Source organism: Peromyscus maniculatus, chromosome 19, assembly GCF_049852395.1.
Source record: "Peromyscus maniculatus bairdii isolate BWxNUB_F1_BW_parent chromosome 19, HU_Pman_BW_mat_3.1, whole genome shotgun sequence".
In the NCBI taxonomy this organism is placed as follows: Eukaryota; Metazoa; Chordata; class Mammalia; order Rodentia; family Cricetidae; genus Peromyscus; species Peromyscus maniculatus.
Window position 1 is genome coordinate 24435927 of NC_134870.1, and position 21196 is coordinate 24457122.

Below are 21196 nucleotides of genomic sequence, written 5' to 3' on the forward strand. Positions count from 1 at the left end.
CCCCTCCTCCTCTCCAATATCGGGCCGCGCCAACTGTCCCACTGTGGCTCCCACCGTCACTCCAGTCCTGACACTCGTTCTCGAGCGGCCCTGAGGAGCACAGACGAGTTTGGGATCAGGCTAGGCTACATGCACATGAGGTTCATCAAACCAATGCTGCCCATCCACCTGGGGCCGAGGCGGTTCCCGATAATTCAAGATAAGGAAGAAAATCCATCTCATTTCTTAGGACAGCTTACAAAGGCTCTCTTACAATATACTAGCCTAGATCCTGAGAACCCAGAGGGCAGGCAGCTCCTTATGACCTGCTCTGCCTCGCAGAGTTTCCTCAGCATCTGGAGAGCGTCTTAAGCGTCTGGAGAGAGGGCCCCTGTCCCCACAGGCAGAAGTCTGAGCTGTGACATTTAAGGTGTGCTATGGGAGAGATGGGAAAGCCCGTAAATAGAACTGCCAAATGCTGGCGCACGCTATCCGACCAGCAGCCCAAAGCCTCCAGGTTCCTGTTTTTAAACGTGGTAGAGAAGGCCACTGGGCTTGTGCCTTCCCTGCCCCATGTGGGCCACCATCTGGGCCTTTTCCAAAGTGCCACCAAGAGGGACACTGGTCAGCTGACTGCCCCCGTGCACCTCATGGCTTAGGGACATCAAACGAAGATCCCCCTCCAGCTGGTCTCCTAGGCTTGGCAATCAATGGTTGAAGGTGCCATCTCTCACAAGGAACCCAGAGTAGTCATTACAGTACTGGGGTGACCCATTTCCTTCCTTTTGGACACTGGAGCCACTTACTCAGTCCTGAGAGAGTTTTGGGGTCCTACCTCTCCTTGTCTCCCTATTGTTGGGGTAGGGGGACAGCCTTACCCACCTCATCAGACCCCACCACTTAATTGTATTTTCAGGGGAATCCTTCTTACCCACACATTTTTAGTTGTGCCAGCCTGCTCTGTGTCCCTAATGGGAAGAGATTTTCTAGCTAAGGGAGGAGCTTTTGTTTTGTCTGCTCCCCACATTTGCCTCACTCCAGACTCCTCAGCAGCTCCTCTCCTCCTCCTCCTTCTCCTAGCCACCCAGCCTACTAGCTCTAACATTTCATTTCCCTTGACAGCCTCTCAGGTGGCAAAAAATAAAAGGCATGATCCAGGTTTCTCCCAATAAAAATTCTGATAGAAGAGTACTAAACATAATATCATGGCTACCAGCTCAAGATTTTAAATTCCCTGTGACTGCTTCTTAATATGTTTAAAAATTCTTCCAAGCTCTAGAGCTAGTCTGAATCCACCTGGACAGGTCAGATGCACTTCAGATAAGTATAATTCAAACTTTCCTGGTCCCAGGACCCCCCTCCCTCACCCTGGAACCCTTCGGGGACCCCCACAAGGTAAAATCTTTTCTAAACTTCCTCTTCTGCCTCGCTAGCTCCTTGTTAGACCCAATCACAGAGCCCGAAGCAGCAGAAGGCGATGGACAATCCCAAAGCAGCGAAGGACAATCACTACCTCAGGACGTCCAACTATCCCCAAAGCCCCCTTTCCTACCCCCAAAAGTTAACCGACACCCACTGAGTCAGCCAGAAGCAGTTGTGGGAGACACGGTGACCCCATCCCATTCACCCACCATCTCTATAAAAAAACAAAGAGTCTAGAACGTTAGAGTTCCTAGCCCCTCCCCCAGATACATGACTGTGCATGCGCTGGCAAGATGCTCAGTCATCCCAGGGCCTTCTGTCCTACACAATCCGTGTGCTGCGTGATCACGTAATCTATGCGCATGCATGACATAGCTATGCTACGTAAGCCCATATGCACATGGGGGGGCGCTATAAAAACAGGTTCCACATATCCCTCTCTTCCTGCGTGATCTTTCCATAGGTCTAAACACCCCCTTCTGCTTCTGCTCTTAATAAACTCTTATAGTGGGCTTTGTTGTACCTTGTGGCTTTTCTCACATGGTAAACAGTGCCGCTTAATAAATAACACACATGGCGACTCACAACTGTCTGTAACTCCGGTTAGCAGAAAATACAATTTCCAGCCGGGCGTGGTGGCGCACGCCTTTAATCCCAGCACTCGGGAGGCAGAGGCAGGCGGATCTTTGTGAGTTCGAGGCCAGCCTGGGCTACCAAGTGAGCTCCAGGAAAGGCGCAAAGCTACACAGAGAAACCCTGTCTCGAAAAAAACCAAAAAAAAAAAAAAAAAAAGAAAAAAAAAAAAAAAAAAAAAAGAAAATACAATTTCCTATACTTAAAAGATCCTAAAGCTTCCCCTAAGAAACTCTTAGAGCTGATAAACATTGAGCCAGGGTAGAAAAATCAACAAAGCAGTCACTCTCTCTCCCTGCCTCCTCCTCCTTCTCTTCCTTCTCCTCTTCTTCTTGGGATGAGACAGAGTCTCAAAATTGGCTCGTAACTCACAAAGTAGCTGAGGATAACCTTGAACTTCTGACCTCCTGTCTCTGTCTCCCAAGTACGAGGATTACAGGCATGTGCCACGAAGCCCAGCTTCTAGCCGTATATTTTCTATACACTGATTTTCTTTCCATGCTGAGAAATGAATCAGGAAAACAATACCATTTACACTAGCTTGAAAGAACAAACTTTAAGAACAAAAGAATCCGTGTGAACGTCGACAGTGAAATAAAAGCCAACAAGACGGCCGGGAGAGTAAAGCATTTTTACCTGGCAGCCGTGGCCGCCAGAGTCCCACCCCACGACCCACATGAAGGAAGAAGGAGAGTGTCAGCTCCAACAGTTGTCCTCAGACAGTCACATGTGCACAGTGCACTCACATGCACATGTGTCACGCCCACACAATAATAATCAATACACTTTAAAGTCGAGGTGATGAGAAGGCTGAGCAGGGGCGGCCTGCTAAGGCTGGTGATCTGGAATTCACATGGTGGGCGGAGAGAATTGAGTTCACATGTTTCCCCTGACCTCCGTGCACTCACCCCCACCCTCCATAAATAAATAAACGTAGTTTTTTTTTTTTTTTTTTTTTTTTTTTTTTTTTTTTTGTCTTAAATAAGAAAATGAAGCCAGGTGTGGTGGTACACACCTTTGAACCCAGCACTTGGGAGGCAGAAGCAGGAGGATCTCTGTGAGTCCAAGGCCAGTCTGATCTACACAATGAGTTCCAGGACAGTCAGGGCTGTTATACAGGGAAACCCTGTCTTCAAAAAACAAAAATAAAAAAATAAAATAAAGTAAAGAAAGAAGGAGTTGGAGATTTAGCTCAGTGGTAGAGTGCTTGCCTAGCAAGCACAAGGCCCTGGATTCGGTCCTCAGCTCCAAAAAAGAAAGAAGGAAGAAAGAAAGGAAGGAAGGAAGGAAGGAAGGAAGGAAGGAAGGAAGGAAGGAAAGAGAAAATGGGCGTGTTGATTCTCTTGGTGTGTTTTTTTAATTTATTTTTATTTCATGTGCATTGGTGTTTTGCCTGCATGTAGATCTGTGTGAGGGTGTTGGGACCCCTGGAACCGGAGTTACAGACAGTTGTGAGCTGCCATGTGGGTCTGGGAATTGAACCCGGGTCCTCTGGAAGAGAAGTATGTGCTGCTAACTGCTGAGGCATCTCTCCAGCCCCACCTCTCAGTGTTTTGTGTAGTCCCCTCCCCTTTAGTGTAAGCTGGCTGGACAAACTGATGCATTTGTAACAAATAAAATACAAATGTTATATGACATCATTTTCATATGTAGTTATAAAAAGTCTACAGCTTCTTGGGTGTTTTCTCTCTTTCTCTTGGATCATTTACCCCTGGGAAAGCTGCCAGCTACGTAATGAGACAACCCCATGGAGAGTCCACTGGGTGAGGACCAACCTGCCAACCACCCTGTCAGTGAATTTCACGAGCAGTCTCCCACCTCACCCTCGCTGAATCCACAGCTGAGAACTTAGCACCCACCACAGCCTGCAACCTCTCAAGATCCCAAGCCGGAAGCACCCACTGAAGCCATTTGGTCTCCAGATTCATAGGAGGGTGACAAAGCGAACCATGTGCTGAGTCACAATAGATAATAGAGACTGCAGGCAGGTGTAGCACATGTCTATAATCCCAACACTTGGGAAGCTGAGACAAGTTTGAGGTCATCTTCTAAGCTATGAGTTCCAGGACAGCCTAAATTATATGATCCCAGGTCTCAAAAGAGAAACGTGAGCCGGGCATGGTGGCGCACACCTTTAATCCCAGTACGTGAGAGGCTGACGAAGGTGGATCTCTGTGAGTTTGAAGCCAGCCTGGTCCCAGCCAGAATGACACAGTAAGACACTGTCTCCAAAACAACAACAACAACAACAAAACAAACAAACAAACAAACAAACAAACAAACAAAAAACAGAACAGAGAGAGAGAAAGAAGAGAGAGAAAAGTGAGTGATACTTGGCTTCTAAGGGCTGGTGATGCTGTTAAAAAGTAGTGTGCATGATTAGTCTGCAGGAAATATTGGGTTTGATCCTCAAAACTTATAAACAAATAGATAGATAGATAGATAGATAGATAGATAGATAGATAGATAGATAGATAGATAGACAGACAGATAGATAGATCAATAAATCTGGAGCCAGCTCAGTGGTTAAATTGTAAAAGCATGGGTTGCTCTTCCAGAAGGCCTGGACCTGGGTTCCCCTCCCAGCACCCACATGGTGGCTCACAACTATCTGTAATCCTAATTTCAGGAGACCTGATGCCCTCTTCTGGTCTCCAAGGGTACCAGGCACAAACATAATGCACAGACACACATGTAGGTGAGACATCCATATATATATATACATGTCTATTCATATATATGTGGCTTAAAGATGAATTTTAAGACAGGAAAGAAGACAGGTAGCTCAGCTCAGCAGGTGAGGTGCTCACTGCTCCTGCCTGATCTGGGCTTGATGCCCAGAGCTCATGGTAAGAGAGAGTAGACTCCTGAAAATTGTCCTCTGACCTCCACGTACACACCTGGACACATGTATATCCACATTTGTGCTCAGATAAACACACATACACACACACACACACACACAGAATAAACAAAACTAATTAAAAATTTAAAAACTAAGCAACCTGGCCTTCCTAGCACATTCTAGATCAGCAGAGCTAAATAAATACAATTAAAAGTCAATGTAAGCCTGGCGGTGGTGGCGCACGCCTTTAATCCCAGCACTCGGGAGGCAGAGCCAGGTGGATCTCTGTGAGTTCGAGGCCAGCCTGGGCTACCAAGTGAGTCCCAGGAAAGGCGCAAAGCTACACAGAGAAACCCTGTCTCGCAAAACCAAAAAAAAAAAAAATGGTAAAAAAGTCAATGTAAAATCTCAGGGGCTGGAGAGATGGTTCAGCAGTAGAGAACATCTTGCAAAAGACCATAGTGTGGTTCCCAGCACACATCATGTGACTCTAGTTCCCAAGGATCTGATGTCCTCTTTCGGCCTTCAGGGGCACCTATACACACAGCATCTACTCACACGTACACACACCTACACATGTAAATAAAAACAAATAAAAAACAAAACAAAAAGATGTCTTAACAAATAAATAAAACCTCGGAAATGGGGCGGGAGAGATGGCTCAGAGGTTAAGAGCACTGACTGTTCTCCCAGAGGTCCTGAGTTCAATTCCCAGCACCCACATGGTGGCTCACAACCATCTGTAATGAGACTTGGCACCCTCTTCCATATACATAATAAATAAATAATTCTTAAAAAAAAAAAAACTCGGAAATGTCAAAGGAGATTCTCACGATACTAGAAAGCCACACAAAGGCCTGTACATGAGATTAAAGGTGTGTTGTATGGACCCTTTCCATTAAACAACAGGATCTCTAGGACGCTCAGGGGTGGAGAAGGGTTATCTCCAAGAGGCGTGGCGATTCACTTCTGTCTAGGAAAATGAACGTAAGCGTCACGGGAAGCACACTGGTTTTCCAGGGAATTCTATCAGTAGAAATGGTGCCAACTTGGAAGGGACTGTGGACCTTTGAAATTCTGCTAACAGGAATTAGATAGTGAACCACGGTCAGGGGTTCATACCTGTAATCCTTATACTCGATACTCCAAAGGCTGTGGCGGGAACTTCTAATTCAAGGAGCACTTGGGATACAAATCACTGACTCAAAGAGAGGAGAGAGAGAGAGAGAGAGAGAGAGAGAGAGAGAGAGAGAGAGAGAGAGAGAGAGAGAGAGAGTTGGCTGTGGGCATAGTGACTCAGGCTTGTAACCCCAGCACTTAGCAGGGTGTGACAAAGGAGCATTGCTGTGAGTGCAAAGACAGCTACATAGAGAGCAGCAGCCTGTGCTACTTATGACCCTGTCTAAAAAGAAAGGGAATGAACCAGGAAGACTGACACACAGGGTCACAAAAGATAGGTTCATATGTAAGGGTTCAGAAGCAAGCTAGATGTTACTCCAGCACTTGCACTTGGGAGACAAGACATGAGGGTCAGGAATTCAAGGTCATCTTCAGTTACATAGCAAGTGCCAGGCTAGCCTGGGCTACGTGAGACACCCTGACTCAAACAAACAAATAAACAAAAATAAGACAAAACATAATCGAGGAATAATAACACAATTCCATATTTAAGTTATATATATACATACATATATATACATACACACATATATATACATACACACACACACACACACACACACACACACACACACATATATATATATATATATATACATATAAACTAAATATGGTGGCACACACATAATCACACCACTCTGGAGGCTGAAGGATTACAAATCTGAGGGCATCCTGGGCTACACACTGAGACCCTATTTCAAAAGACAACAGCAGGGCGTTGTTGGAGAGATAGCTCAGAGGGCAAAGCAAGCTCCAGGTTCCGGTGAGAGACCCTGCTCAGTTTATAAGGTGGAGAGCTACTGAGGAAAACACCCCATGTTACACATGAACACACATGCATGTATACCTGCCCACATACATGTGAACGTGCGTGCACACGCGCACGCGCACACACACCACACACAAAACAAATATATATTGCATGTATATGAATATGTGCAAAGAAAATAATCTGCACTAAACTGTTCAAAAGGGTTACTTACAGGGAGTGGGGTAGAGTTACGTGTTTACTATGTTATATACTTCAACTTCAGCTCATTTTTTTTGTTTAACAAAGCCAAAATCACTTTTATAAAAACACATTTTTGTGTGTACTCTCATTACCTGCTTGACAGATAATATTAAAATTATGGTTTATATATACAAGTGTTGTTTTTTTGTTTCTGCTCTTTTACTCTTTGGGGGGCCTGCCACCCAGCTCCCAAATAAATCACACATGGAGGCTTATTCTAAATTATAAATGCTTGGCTTTAGCTTGGCTTGTTGCTAGCCAGCTTTTGTTTGTTTGTTTTTTGAGACAGGGTTTCTCTGTGTAGCTTTGTGCCTTTCCTGGAACTCACTCTGTAGCCCAAGCTGGCCTTGAACTCACAGAGATCCACCTGCCTCTGCCTCCCGAGTGCTGGGATGAAAGGCACATGCCACCACTGCCCAGCTTTTCTTAACTTTAAATTATCCCATCTATCTTTTGTCTCTGGGCTTTTCCTGTTCTCTTCTGTAAATCTCACTCTTACTCGGTGGCTTGCTGTGTAGCTGGGTGACTGGCCCCTGGAGTCCTCCTCCTTCTCTTGCTCCTTGATCTTTTCTCCTCTCCTCCCAGATTTCTCCTTCTATATGTCCTCTCTGCCTGCCAGCCCCGCCTAGTTCTCTCTCCTGCCTCTCCTTGACCATTCAGTTCTTTATTAGACCATCAATGTTTTAGACAGGCACATTAGCACAACTTCACCGAGTTAAATAAATATAACATAAACAAAAGTAACACACCTTAAAATAATATTCTACAACATACAAGTACATTACAAGCTTTTTGGGGACATTCTGAAATCTTGACTCTGCTCCTGCCTCAGAGTCAATAACGGCAAAAATCCCTCGGCCTGTCAACAAGAGCCTGCAATACCACAAACTGCCGCTAGATGGCAGGCCTCACCCAGAACTCCTCTTCTACAGCGGTTCTTCAGCAGACTGGTGAGTATGTGTCCCAGTGAGTTGTGCGAGCTTCTCTCTGAGCAGAGCAAGAAGAGTTCACCCTGCATAGAATTATCTCCTGGTTCATCTTGGATCCATACCTGTTGAGTACCGCCTGGAACCCCTAGGGCAATATTTTTGGAACAGATAGATGGATGCATTTTTGTATATTTCTCTGCACACTACTAAAATCCCACAAGCAGCTTCATAGCGTCCTCCTTGGAAAGCAGGAGAGGGGAGCTGGGCGAAGGTCTTGCTGCCAGCCTGTCTCCTGAGTTCTCACCCCAGAACCCACGTGGTAGAAAGTGACTCCCAAAAGTTGTCCTCTGACCTCCGCAGGCACTCGGTGTCAAAACTTCACACACAAATAAATAAGTTAATAAGTGTAGAAAAAAAAAAAAAAAAAAAAAAGGTCAGGTATGGTGGTGCACGCCTTTAATCCAGCACCCCAGAAACAGAGGCAGGCAAAGCTCTGTGAGTTCACGGACAGCCTGGTCTACCTAGCGAGTTACAGACCAGCCAGGGGTACATAGTGAGACTCTCTTTCCAAAAAACAACAACAATAAAAGCACAATTAACCAAGAAATAACTGGACAAAGTGGAAATAAGAAACACTTGAGAGGGCTGGAGAGGTACCTGAGTCTGTGGGGTACTTGCCTGGCCCGCAGGGAACCCTGCACCTCTCATGCCCCACGGGCCTAAAATCCCAGCCCTTGGGAGGTGTAGGCAGGTGGATCAAAAAAGTTCATCCTCAGCTACGTAGTTGATGTTGAGCCAGCTTGGACTAGAGGCCATCTCTCTAAAAACAAACAAACAAACAAACAAACCGGAAAAGAAAAAAAAAACAAACAACTGAGAATTCCCGCCTCTTACCCAGTGTCCACAGCTAGAACTGTGGGAACCAGAAAGGAAGCCCCTCCCCCACCCGGCCCAGACAACTCCCACCCTTCCCAGGCTAAGCGTGAAGGTGGTAGCCTCTGCCACCTGGGCACCTCAATGAGCTGGAAGAAACGTGTCTGTATTTGGGAAGATCCCCGTGTGGCTGGAACTGACAAGACCTAAGATTCCAGGTTAGTAAAGTGAACACAGCTTCCAGCCGGGAGAGTCGTGAATTGCATCCACGCCCCCTGGGTGTACCCAACCCACCCAGGCCTGTGTGTTCCACGGACCACCGACTCTTTTCCATACGTGAAGGCCTCCCCTCTTCCCTCCCTCCACTGGAACCCTGGGCTGAAGGAAAAAAAATGGAGCTAATCTGCATTTTCCCTGTAGATCATGCTGAGAGGCCCCGAAGCTCCATTGAGGAGGCCAAGGTGGGGACCGCGAGCTCGCCCGGCTGCGGTGTTTTGACTAGGAGTCCAGGGTCCCCAGGGAGGGGTGCCAGGCCTCCAGGGAGGGAGGGAGACCAGAGGTTGAAAGCCCGGATCTCTGCTCCGTGTCACCTCTGAAGACTATGCAGGGGCGGGGGGACTCACTGTCCCCACTTCCCACCTCCTCTTGTAACTAGCAGAGCCGCTTATCTGTCCGCTGGCTTTCTCCCTCACCTTCCTGACCCCGCCTCCCATGCTGCGTCTAACTCTTCCTTCTCTTGCCCCACAGGCTAAGCCGCCACTTTCGAGGGCTGGTGACTGCACTCTTAGAAGCACGGTTTGTGGCTGGTTCACTCATGACCGTCTTTGCAGCGCTGAAGGTTTGAAACTTCAGCATCTGGAGAAGCAGGATGGTCGGGTCTGGGCTGTCTGAGCCCTGTGTGACACTGGATCCTGGATCTGTCTCCTTTTGCTGGATCTCAGCTGCACCCCGTAAAACGGAACTCAGCACAAATAGCCCCTGGCATCAAGCGTCCGGCCTCTGATCCAGCCCTCATTGATGGCAGCGCCAGTGAGGACACCCGAAACCCCATCATCCTCTCACACAGGGGGTAGAAGAGGCATCTGGGGCTTTTCTGGCCACACTAATTTTTGAGCTCTGAATGCCTTTCAGAGGCATTTGTACCTCGTCATTGTGTTACAGGCACACTTCCTGCCCTCTGCTGAATTATAGGTCGTCACACACCTTATTCTCCGTTTTACTGGACACCGAGCCACTTGAAGCAGATAGCAAGACCGACAGCTCAGCGAGGGTTAAAGTCTCGTGCGTACCTGGAACAAGGCATTGGTTTGCATGATATCTGCTGATTTATCTTGTGTGCACGTGTGCGTATGCAGCAGCGCACAGGTGGAGTTCAGAAGCCAGCTTGAGGGAGCCAGGTCTCTCTTTCCACCATGTGGGTCCTGAGGACCGAGGACTGAACTCAGGTTATCAAGCTTGGCAACAAGCACCTTTACCAACTGAGCCACCTAGCCAGCCCAAAACAAGCAATTATTTGATGGTAATCAGCGGGAAGTTGGGCAGGTATAATGGCTCGTGATTTTAATCCCAGCATACTGTAGGCAGAGGCAGGTAGATTTCTATGAGTTTGAAGCCAGCTTGGTCTACATAGTGAGACACTCCACCCCACCCCACCCCCGTCTCAAAAAGTAAATAAATATAAAAACACCAAAACAAGCCAGGCAGCGGTGGCGCACATCTTTAATGCCAGCGCTCAGGAGGCAGAGGTAGGCAGATCTCTATGAGTTCAAGGCCAGCCTGGTCTAAAAATCAAGTTCCAGGACAGCCAGAACAAAACATGCTGATGCCATAATAGAGTTGGGATCCTGAAAATTAATGTACAGGATGGCTAGAGACAGTTTGTACCTGGTTGTTTCCTCCTCCTAAGGATGAAAAACCTTGATCAGCATGGCACAAGGACCTTATGTAGACAGACCCACAGGACTTTAAAGAAGCCATTAATTGGACTGGTGGTGGTGGTGGTGGTGGTGCACACCTTTAATCCCAGCATTTGGGAAGCAAAGGCAGGTGGATCTCTGAGTTCCAGGACAGCTTGGTCCACAAAGCGAGTTCCAGGATGGTCAGGGCTACAGAGAAACCCTGTCTCAAACAACAAACGAAAGAAGCCATTGGTTGACCTCCAGGTGCCCCTTAAAGATCCATTCATTGCCCACTGCAGGATTAACATGTGAGTAAGATGATTTATGCTCACAGCCTACAGTCAGTCTGGGATTAACAAATTCTATAAATATTTTTTAATTAGATTTATTTATTTTATTTTATATGTGTTTGCCTGCACATGTGTATGTGTACCACACACATGCTTGGTTTCCTTGGAGGCCAGAGAAGGCGTGGAAACCTCGGGAATTAGGGTTAGGGATGGTTGTGAACCACCATGTGTGCACTGAGAATTGAACCAGGGTCCTCTGCAAAAGGAACAAATTCTCTTAACCACTGAGCCGAGTCTACAGCCCAAGTTCTGTACCTCTAACATGGGAGTGCAGTGTGTAAGAGATCTGTGAAATGGTCTTGTTCCCCACATCCTCATGTTAGTGATGAGGAGACTGAGTCCACATAGGTCCATTTAAGAAACCATAAGATCTGCCAGGTGGTGGTGGTGCACACCTTTAATCCCAGCACTCAGGAGGCAGAAGCAGGCAGGTCTCTGAGTGTGAGGCCAGCCTGGTCTACAGAGTGAGTTCCAGCACAGCCAGGGCTACACAGAGAAACCCTGTTTCAAAAAGAAACCATTAGATCTTAGAGTTGGAGAGATGCCTTAGTGGTTAAGAGCACTGGTTGCTCTTGCACAGGACCTGGGTTTGATTCCCAGCATTCACATGGCAGTTCACAACTGTCTGTGAAAGAGAATCCAATGCCCTCTTCTGACCTCTAAGAGCACCAGACACACACATGATGCACACACATCCATGCAGGCAAAACATGCATACACATAAAATAATTGAACAATCCTTTTAAATGATATAAAAATAAACTGTGCAATCTTTATTGAACCTGAGCAAAAGCAAGCACAAAGTATTCACACACACACACACACACACACACACACAAACACAAACACACAGGCCAAAAACTCCTCATTTCCTTCTCTACTTTCTAGAAGATGGAAGAATATTTTCTTTTTTTGGAAGAATATTTTTCTAAGGTCCTACTAAATGCCCCATCCAGGAGGCACACAGAAAAATAAGAACTGGTCAGCCAGACCTGAGGACACATGCCTACAATCCTAACATTCTAGCGGCTGAGGCAGGAGGATCACAAGTTTGAGACAGGCTTGGACTGCACCTAGTGTGTTCCAAGCCAGCTTGAGCAATAGAGTAAGATCCTTCTTTTCTTTCTTTTTTTTTTTTAAGATTTATTTATTTATTATGTATACAGAAGAGTGCACCAGATCTCATTACAGACAGTTATGAGCCACCATGTGGTTGCTGGGAATTGAACTCAGGACCTCTGGAAGAGCAGCCAGTGCTCTTAACCTCTGAGCCATCTCTCCAGCACCCCCCCCCTTTTTTTTTTTTTTTTTTTTTTTTTTTGTAAGATCCTTCTGTACAAAACAGAACACCAGCAAAAAGTCTAAGACCCAACCCCTCATCCACAGTAGGTCAATTCGGAATCAAGCCTCAAAGTCTCTTAAGGTGCTTCGGGAATGTGGTGGTTTGAAAGAAAATAGTCCCCAAAGGGAGTGGCACTATTAAGAGGTGTGGCCTTGTTGAAGTGGGTGTGGCCTTATTGGAGGGCGCGTCTCTGTGGGAGCAGCCTTTGAGGTCTCTTTCTCAAGCTTCCCTCGGTGTGACACTTTCTGTTGGCTGCAGGATGTGGGACTGTCGTGTTGACGGCGGCACCGTGTCTGCCTGCACACAGCCATGTCCCACCGTGATGATAAGGGTCGGAACTTCTGAACTGTACACAAGCCACCACGATGAAATGTTCTCCTTTATAAAGTTGCTCTGGTCATGGTGAATCTTCACAGCAACAGAAACCCCAAGCAAGACAGGGACCAACACTGAGATGTCATTAACCATCCCCTCCTGAACCCAGGGAAGTCACTCCAAAATCAAGCCTGTTCTCCTAAGAAGTGCAGGTTCAAGAACATTTTTTTTTTTTTTTTTTGATTAAGAAAATTAGGGATGGAGAAAAGACTACTGCGGCAAACTCTGTAACCTTTTCCTAAGTGCCTTAAATCCAGGACATCTCTTCCCCCAGCTATGAAGCCCAACAAGCAAGCTCTGGCCAAAAGACAGGCCTTTCATCCAGTGAGGACTCCCCGCAAAATGAGACAGGACAAAAAGCATACCCAAGAGAAGTCCATTTAAAAAAAAAAAAAGATCTAACATACTATAAATCGTTGCTTAAGGGTGCGTCTCCAAACACTGTTTTCATAATTATCTTGTCACTGAAGGACGACAATCACTTTGCAAACTGACACCATGGCTGAGCTGTACTTTGAGAACATAGAGAGTCCTGGGGACTCCGGAACTCTGGACCTCTTCGGTGTGTGTGGCGGGTGTCATTTCTGTGAGGGTCGCAGAACAATGGCTGAGACCGCCTTCCCATCCATGCTTCCCTCTGAACTTCAGTTCCGTCCCCAGCCCTAGGGTGCAGCTCAGTCCCCTGAGGTCATCCCCACCCCTGCCTAACAGCGCCCTGAGTCACGGGAGCCCCACAAGCTCCAGCCTTCCCCTGTTCATCCAGTCCCTTTCTCAAGTACTGAAGCTCACGGTGAATCCAAAAGACAGGTTTCTGCCTAAGTAGCTGGAACCCCAGCGACAACCTCTCATCAAGAGGGGGCAGGGAGGGGGAGTGTCACTCAGCAGTAGAGTGTGCTAAGCACAAAAGAGGCCCTAAGTTTGATACCCAGCACCCCTTGTCTGCAAAGTGGTATTGGTAACAGAAATAAAGGTAGTGGTCTTTTCAAATGTAGCCCTGGGTGGCACGAAGATTGATGAAATATGTAAGCGATAATGAACTGGAGAGCTGACCCTCGGCCACAGAAGGGAAGACTATGGAAATGAAGGGACTATACCAGAACTTACTTTGACGAAAACAGAGGAAACTATTATAAATATGGTGCCTGATGCTTCTCTTCCACAGCCCCACAGACCTGTCACCTTGCAGTCACCAAAGGAAGAAGTAGAGATAGTGTGTTCATTCATTTAGGAGGAGGGTCCCCAAAAAGTTCTTCTGTGATTACTAACAACATGTGGAGGAAATCAGGGTGAAGGGTGAAGTCTCATTAACACTTGGAGACCTGCAGCTCCAAGGGAGGGGGGACTTGAGGTCAGGGGAGGGACCTACGCTGCTCCAGGCTACATGATTCTAAGCGATGGACCCTCTCAAGCAGGAGGAGATAAACGGACTATGTGATCAGTGCCCCTAAGGGTGGTGGGAGACCTGCCTCGGCCCCTCTCGGTCTGGGAGAGAAGGGCGTGGCCTCCTTGAAGGCTTTGGGCTGCGACCCTCCTCTCTGATTCCCCATTGGTCAGTGGCTCCCACGGCTCCGCCAATGAGAGACAAATGAGATGGGCTGTTGATTTTTCCCTCTGGGCCATTGAGAATTTGCCCACATAAATACTGGGAAAAGCTCTGTCTTCTGCTCACTTCTCCGCACTTGGCCCTGAGCTGGCCCGGGTCCCCTGGGATGGGCAGGGCCATGGGAAACTTGCTTATGCTGTGGGTGGCTGCTGCGGGCATGTGCTACACCACCCTCAGTGCCTCTGCCTGGTGAGTCCTGCCCCCAGCCCTCGGTCCCCAAGGAAGCCCAGCATGCCATCCCCGTTCACCTCAGTTTTTCTTGTTTGGTAGGTCAGTGAGCAATTTCCTGGTAACAGGTCCCAAGGTAGGATGATGCCTTTCGGTCCCTCCTGTTTTTACCCTCTGGGGTCCCTGATGACTCTTCTGGGGAAAGCGAAAGGGGCGGCGGGTGGTGGGAGGGACGATTTCAGACCCTCTCCCTGGGAGATCCAGAACTGTTCCGTTTTTGTGTTGTTTTGTGGTGTTGTTTTGTGGTGTCCAGGATTGAACCTAAGGCCTTGTGGACGCCAGGTAACTGCTCTGCCGCTGAGCCAGGTTCCCAGGCCCCTGTATGGTTTCTTTCTGGGGAATGATTGTGTTGGAGTCTGTCTTCTCCCGGACCCTCCATGTCCCGGCGAAGCTCACAGCCCTTTCCCCTGGCACAGGCCTATCTGACCTACGCCACCAGCGTGGCCTTGGGCGCTCAGGCTGGCGTCGAAGAGTGTAAGTTCCAGTTTGCTTGGGAGCAATGGAACTGCCCCGAGCATGCTTTCCAGTTCTCCACCCACGGCAGGCTGAGAGGCGGTAAGTTGTCACGGGACGCCGCCGCCGCAAGGCGGGCTTGCAGTACATGCATGGGTATGTGAACCGTGTGCACGGTGAGATGTGAAAGTGACCAGCGAGCTCCTGACACATCCTAGCTGTGCCTACCCCGAGTGAGGGTCACAAGGGGGCGGTGTGTGTGCTTCGGACCTGCTGAGAAGGAGTTTTGTACCATTCCTTTATTTACAGGGGGCATGCCGCAGCGCGTGTGTGTGTGTGCGTGTGCGCGCGCGCGTGTGCGTGTGCGTGTAGACAACTTGGGGGAGTGTGTTCTCTACTTCCACCATGAGTTTTGGGATTGGACTCAGGTCGTCAGGCTTGGATGCTAGTGCCCTGCCCTGCTGAGCTGCCTCCGGGCCCTGGGAGTGTTCTGAGGGCCGGAGGAGGTGACCAGAGGGCTCTTACCACAAAGGTTATTGTTGGCTTCAATGCACGTCTGCCTGTGTGCTCGTTCACACTCACCTTGCTCTGAGTTGCATGAAATGAAGTAAAAATGGGGAAAGGCATCCCTGGGGCCCTTGAAGGAGTTACATTTGCCCCCTTATCATAAAATCCCAGTGACAATGAAGCTGTGAGAGCAGAATGACTTTGCCTCAGGTGGCTGTGGTGTGTGTGTGTGTGTGTGTGTGTGTGTGTGTTTGTATGTGTGTATGATATGAATGCATGTGTATGATGTATATGTTTGTGTGTGTGATATGTGTACGTGTGTGTATATATGTGTGTGGTATGTGTGCATGTGTGGATGTGATGTGTGTGTGTGATGTGGGTGTGTTTGTGTGTATGTGTGTGCAATATGTGTATATGTATGTTAGGTGGTGTGTGTGTGTGATGTGTGTGTTTGTGTCTATATGTGTGTGATGTGTATATATATGTATGTTGTGTGGTATGTGTGCATGTATGTGTGATGTATATGTAGGTGTGTGATATAGTATATGTGTGTCTCTGTGTGTGGTGTGTGTAGTTTGTGTGGTATATATGCATGTGTGTGCATATGGGTGTGTATATATATGTGCATGTGTGTGTATGGGTGTGTATGTGTATGTATGTGTGTGTATGTATATGTATGTGTGTGCACACACGTGCATGCTTTCAGTTAGGTGCAGGAGTTTGCATGGGAAACCTTTTGTAGAAACAACAGAGTTCCTGAGAAGAGTTGGGGGAGAATAAAGGGCAGGAAGAGCTTCCTCTCCGTGGAACACGCAGGTAGACTAGGCAGTGTTTGGAAGACCTCCGGGGTCTGGGGATGCTCAGTGGGTAAACACTTGCTGTGCAAGCATGAGGCCCTGGTGTGGACCTGGGTGTCATGGCACACACCTGTCGTCTCTCAGAAACTGAGGCAGGAGGATGCGAGGCCTTACTGACCTGCCGGTGAGCTCCAGATTCAGTGACAGACCCTGGGAGAGTAAGACAGTACAATAGAGGACGATGCCTGATGTTCACCTTGGGCCTTTCCACACACACAGGCACGTGGGTCCACATGTACATCGCCTCCCTACTCTGTGTTCAGAAATAAAAGGTCTTTCTCGAGTGCCTAGACCAGCCTTGTGGCTAGGTCTCACTGCCTATATCCTATATACTATACAGAGGTCTAGGCTAGACTTCAGGAGAGTGGAGTCCTGATCCGAAAATCAGCACTGGCCTTAGCTTCAGAGTTCCCTGAGTTCCAATTTCCCCATCCGCAGCGCGGGATGTCCATTCCTGCCTCGATAAAGTGAGGAGGGGGAAAAGGCAGAGTGAGCGCCCAGGGAAAGGCGTACCCTAAGTCCTAAGGAGGCGGGGCAAGAACAAGGCTGCTTTGCGCCACCAGGATCCACGTTTCTAGTCAGTCCTCTCTTTCTCTCCAAAGCTACTAGAGAATCATCCTTCATTCACGCTATCCGCTCTGCTGGAGTCATGTACACCATCACCAAGAACTGTAGCATGGGTGACTTTGAAAACTGCGGTTGTGATGGGTCAAAAAATGGAAAAACAGGTAACTTGGGCTTCGGTGGAGGTGGGAAGAGGAGGGGAGCTGCAGAACTGAGTTTCTAAGAGAGGTCTAGGGGACTCGGCTCTCTTGAGTCCCTAGACCCTAACAGTCCCTTCACCCAGCGGTGTCACGGCCTGCTGCCGAGAGCTGAATTTGCATCCCTGAGACCAGGAATTAGAAAGTTTCTCTACGGGAGTGAGAAGGCTGGGAGAGTCAGAGACCAGCCCTGGTGCCGCCGGAACAGCTTGTCCTCAAAGCGCCCCAACTATTTCCAGACCCTACAAGACTTAGACCTATCACTAATGAGTGCAGACAGGGCCCTGACACTGTTGTAAAGGTGTAGAGATCCAGAATGTTTGCGCTACAAAGGACCTCCGAGGCCATCCACCTCATCCTGTGCACCCATGGTTTTCCTGTGGGCACACAGGACTTACCTCTTGAAGCTGAGAAACACTCAGAGTGGGCTTTGGGAATGGGAACCCACCCATCCTCCCCAAGTACCTATATTTCCCCGTCTCACCTTCCGACATCCTCTGAGGGCTCTTGGGGATGGTTTAGCTGTGAACTAAACTGAATGTGGCTCTTTCCCTGGGATCTAGCTGAGCGTTGTATGCGGGTCTCTTTCTTTCCTGTGTGTAGGTGGCCATGGCTGGATCTGGGGAGGCTGCAGCGACAATGTGGAATTTGGGGAAAAGATCTCCAGACTCTTCGTGGACAGCCTGGAGAAAGGGAAGGATGCCAGAGCCCTGATGAATCTGCATAACAGCAGGGCCGGCAGACTGGTGGGTACAGGAGTCATCCAGTTTGGACTGCAGCTCCTCACACTCACCAAGAGCTGTCTCATACCTGTTTCATCCCCAAAGCCATTCAGGAAGAACTGAGGCAGTTATCTCTGTTTTCTGGATGAAAGGCCAGTTCAGTCCCAGACAAGTGGCTTGTCTAAGACAATACAGTTGATAAGCCTCAGATCTGAAGTCTGTGCATTAAATTTTAATACCTTTTTTTTTTTTGGTGTGCTCCTGTGTGTGTGTTCTCCAAAATGGAGTCTTTTCAGGCAGCCCTGGCTTGCCTGGTACTTCACTATATAGTCCTTAAACTCATGGCAATCCTCCTGTCTCAGCCTCCCAAATTCTAGGATTACAGACATGAGCCACCAGGCTGCAAAACATTAACCACTTTAACTACATGCTAAGACATTAACAGAGGCCTATTATCATCCTAAAGTCTTCCTGGGATTTGAGAGGTTGGTACTGTAGAATCTGTTTTCAACAACGTTTCTCTGGTGGAGTAATACTGTGAACTCAAATCTGGAAGCAAATTGGAGTTGAGACAAAAATCATTGAAAAGTTCCTGTGAGCTTCCACCTGGATGTCCTGGTCACCCAGGGCAGAGGGAGGCACTTTCAAGGCAATTATAACCACTGCCTTGAGGGTAATGGGTTCAGATCCCTTCTCTCTAAGAGGGTGTGAGGGAGGCCAGAGGGAGGGTGACAGGGCACAGACAAGCCACCACAAATAGTCTAGCTCCAGGCTTCACAACAGACACTGTCTGTGGGTGTGGTTTCTTCATAACTTACAAAGTGTTTCCTTGATTATTATTTTTTTTTATTTTTATTTTTTGAGGTGCTGGAGACTAAACTCTGGGCCTCATACATGCTAGGCAAGTCCTCTACCTTTGAACTATATCATCAGTCCCTATCTTATCCTACATTTGGCCGAGAAAAACACTGGGATTGGGCCAGGAGCGGTCTAGGTTCCTAGCCACAGTAGCCTTCCCAGCATTTGGCCAGCTCTTCATCAGAGGCATCCAGGTCCTTAACCTCTGGATGTTCTACTTGACTAGATCTGAGCAAAGGCTTAGGAGCCTCCCTAATAATCCCCACAGGTCTCCAAAGCTAGAAAGCACAGCTCTAGAATATTGCTAACCACTGGCCTTCTCCATCAAAAGTTATTCTTTGTGTTCTTCCCCACCCACCCCGCCCTGTCCCTTCCTCTTCCTCCCTCCCTCCCTCCTTCCCTCTCTTTCTACCTCTCTACCTCCCTCCCTTCCTCCCTTCCTCCCTCTCTCTCTGAAGGCAGTGAGGGCCTCCATGAAAAGGACCTGCAAATGTCACGGCATCTCAGGAAGCTGTAGCATCCAGACGTGCTGGCTGCAGCTGGCTGACTTCCGGGAGATGGGAGACTACCTAAAGGCCAAGTATGACCGCGCGCTGAAAATTGAGCTGGATAAGCGCCAACTAAGGGCTGGCAACCGAGCCGAGGGCCGCTGGGCTCCCACAGAGACCTTCCTTCCCAGAGCAGAGGCTGAGCTGGTCTTCTTAGAGGACTCTCCTGACTACTGCACCCACAATGCCAGCCTGGGCATCTACGGCACCGAGGGCCGCGAGTGCCTGCAGGACGCCCGCAGTGCGTCCAGGCGGGAGCAGCGCAGCTGTGCGCGCTTGTGCACCGAGTGTGGGCTGCAGGTGGAAGAGAGGAGAACAGAGGCCATGAGCAGCTGTGACTGCAGCTTTAAGTGGTGCTGCACCGTCAAGTGTAGCCAGTGCAGGCGCACTGTGAACAGGTACTACTGCACACGCCCCGCGGGCAGTGTCCGGCCCCGGGCCAGGGGCAAGAGCAGTGCTTGGTAATACCACCACAGATTCGCTTGCTGCTTAGTTGCGGGACAGTGGAGGTGGGGATACAGCTTCTGGCCCAGAGGACACAGACTGGAAAACAATTGGGACATCACAGGGTTGGCCTGTAGACATTATGATAGCTGTCATAGATCATACAGCGTCTTTGCAGAGCTGAAATCTGAACCTGGTTCTCCTGGACCCAGCCTTTCCCCACGCAGTCACTCTTGGACTTATGCAGCTTCTTAAAGGAGGAGTTTGATTTAGGGTGCACATCCAAAGGACCCTCAAAGAATTTGTTCCGTTAAGTTTCAGACCCTGTCCTGTCCAGCTGTGCTGCTGGGAGTTAGAGCGAAGAGAAGCAAAAAGAAAACAGTCCCAGGGCTGGAGAGATGGCTCAGTGGTTAGGAGCGCTCATTGACTGGCCTTCCAGAGGACGCGGTTCACTTCCAGGCACCCACATGGTGGCTGCCAGCCATCTGTACTTCCAGTTCCAAGGGATCCAATGTCCTCTTCTGGTCTCCTTGGCCACCAGGCACAAATGTGCACAGACATACATGCAGGCAAAATACCTATGCATATAAAGTAATAAAGTAAAAATTAAATTTAAAAAGATCAGAGTTCTGTTCGAACCTGTGAAGGAGCGTCCTTCCTCACTTCTGACCATCTGAAAACACTTGCAGAGGGAGCTGGGACCGGGACCAGATTCTCCGACTGTGAGCTTGTTAGTGTGCTGGGGTCTTCATCTGCTAATGCACTTGGAAACAGTTCCCCCAGCTAAGCCTTAGGGAAACCAGGACCCAGCATGACCAAGGAACCATCTTCGGAGCCAAAATGACAATCAGTGGACAGGTGACGAGGACTTAACAGACAATATCCTCGAAGCCGAAGAAGAGAATTTCCCTGGAGACCTATAGAACATTTTAACTTTGTTATTTTCCAAAATTAGAAACTCAATTTCTAACAAATAAATGCTTCTAGGATATATCTAGATAGGACTTTCTTTTCTTTTAAAGATTTATTTATTTTATTTTATGTGTATAACTGTTTTACCTGCGTGTATGTCTGTGTGCCGGGTGCCTGTGGAATTCAGAACTGGAATGACAGGTGGTTTGTGAGCCACCTTGCGGGTGCTGGGAAGTGAACTCAGGTCCTCTGCCAGAGTATCAGTGCTCTTTCTTGTTCGTTTGTTTTTTGAGACAGGGTTTCTCTATGTAGTTTTGGAACCTGTCCTGGAGCTCATTCTGTAGACCAGGCTGGCCTCGAACTCACAGAGATCCACCTGCCTTTGCTGGGATTGAAGGTGTGCGCCACCACCACCTGGGGCAATTGGTGCTCTGGACCTCTGAGTCATCTCCCCAACCCCAGGACT

At 48.4% G+C, this 21196-nt stretch overlaps 1 protein-coding gene across 1 annotated transcript; it reads left to right on the plus strand.

Annotated features, from left to right (window-relative positions):
* Positions 1 to 14502: 14502 nt before the first annotated feature.
* On the plus strand, positions 14503 to 20937 carry Wnt8a (Wnt family member 8A). Its single transcript, XM_006977919.3, has 6 exons — positions 14503 to 14629; positions 14711 to 14744; positions 15085 to 15223; positions 17088 to 17213; positions 17850 to 17992; positions 19285 to 20937. The coding sequence occupies exons 1-6, from the start codon at positions 14547 to 14549 to the stop codon at positions 19837 to 19839; spliced, it is 1080 nt and encodes a 359-aa protein (XP_006977981.3). The 5' UTR covers positions 14503 to 14546; the 3' UTR covers positions 19840 to 20937.
* Positions 20938 to 21196: the final 259 nt, after the last annotated feature.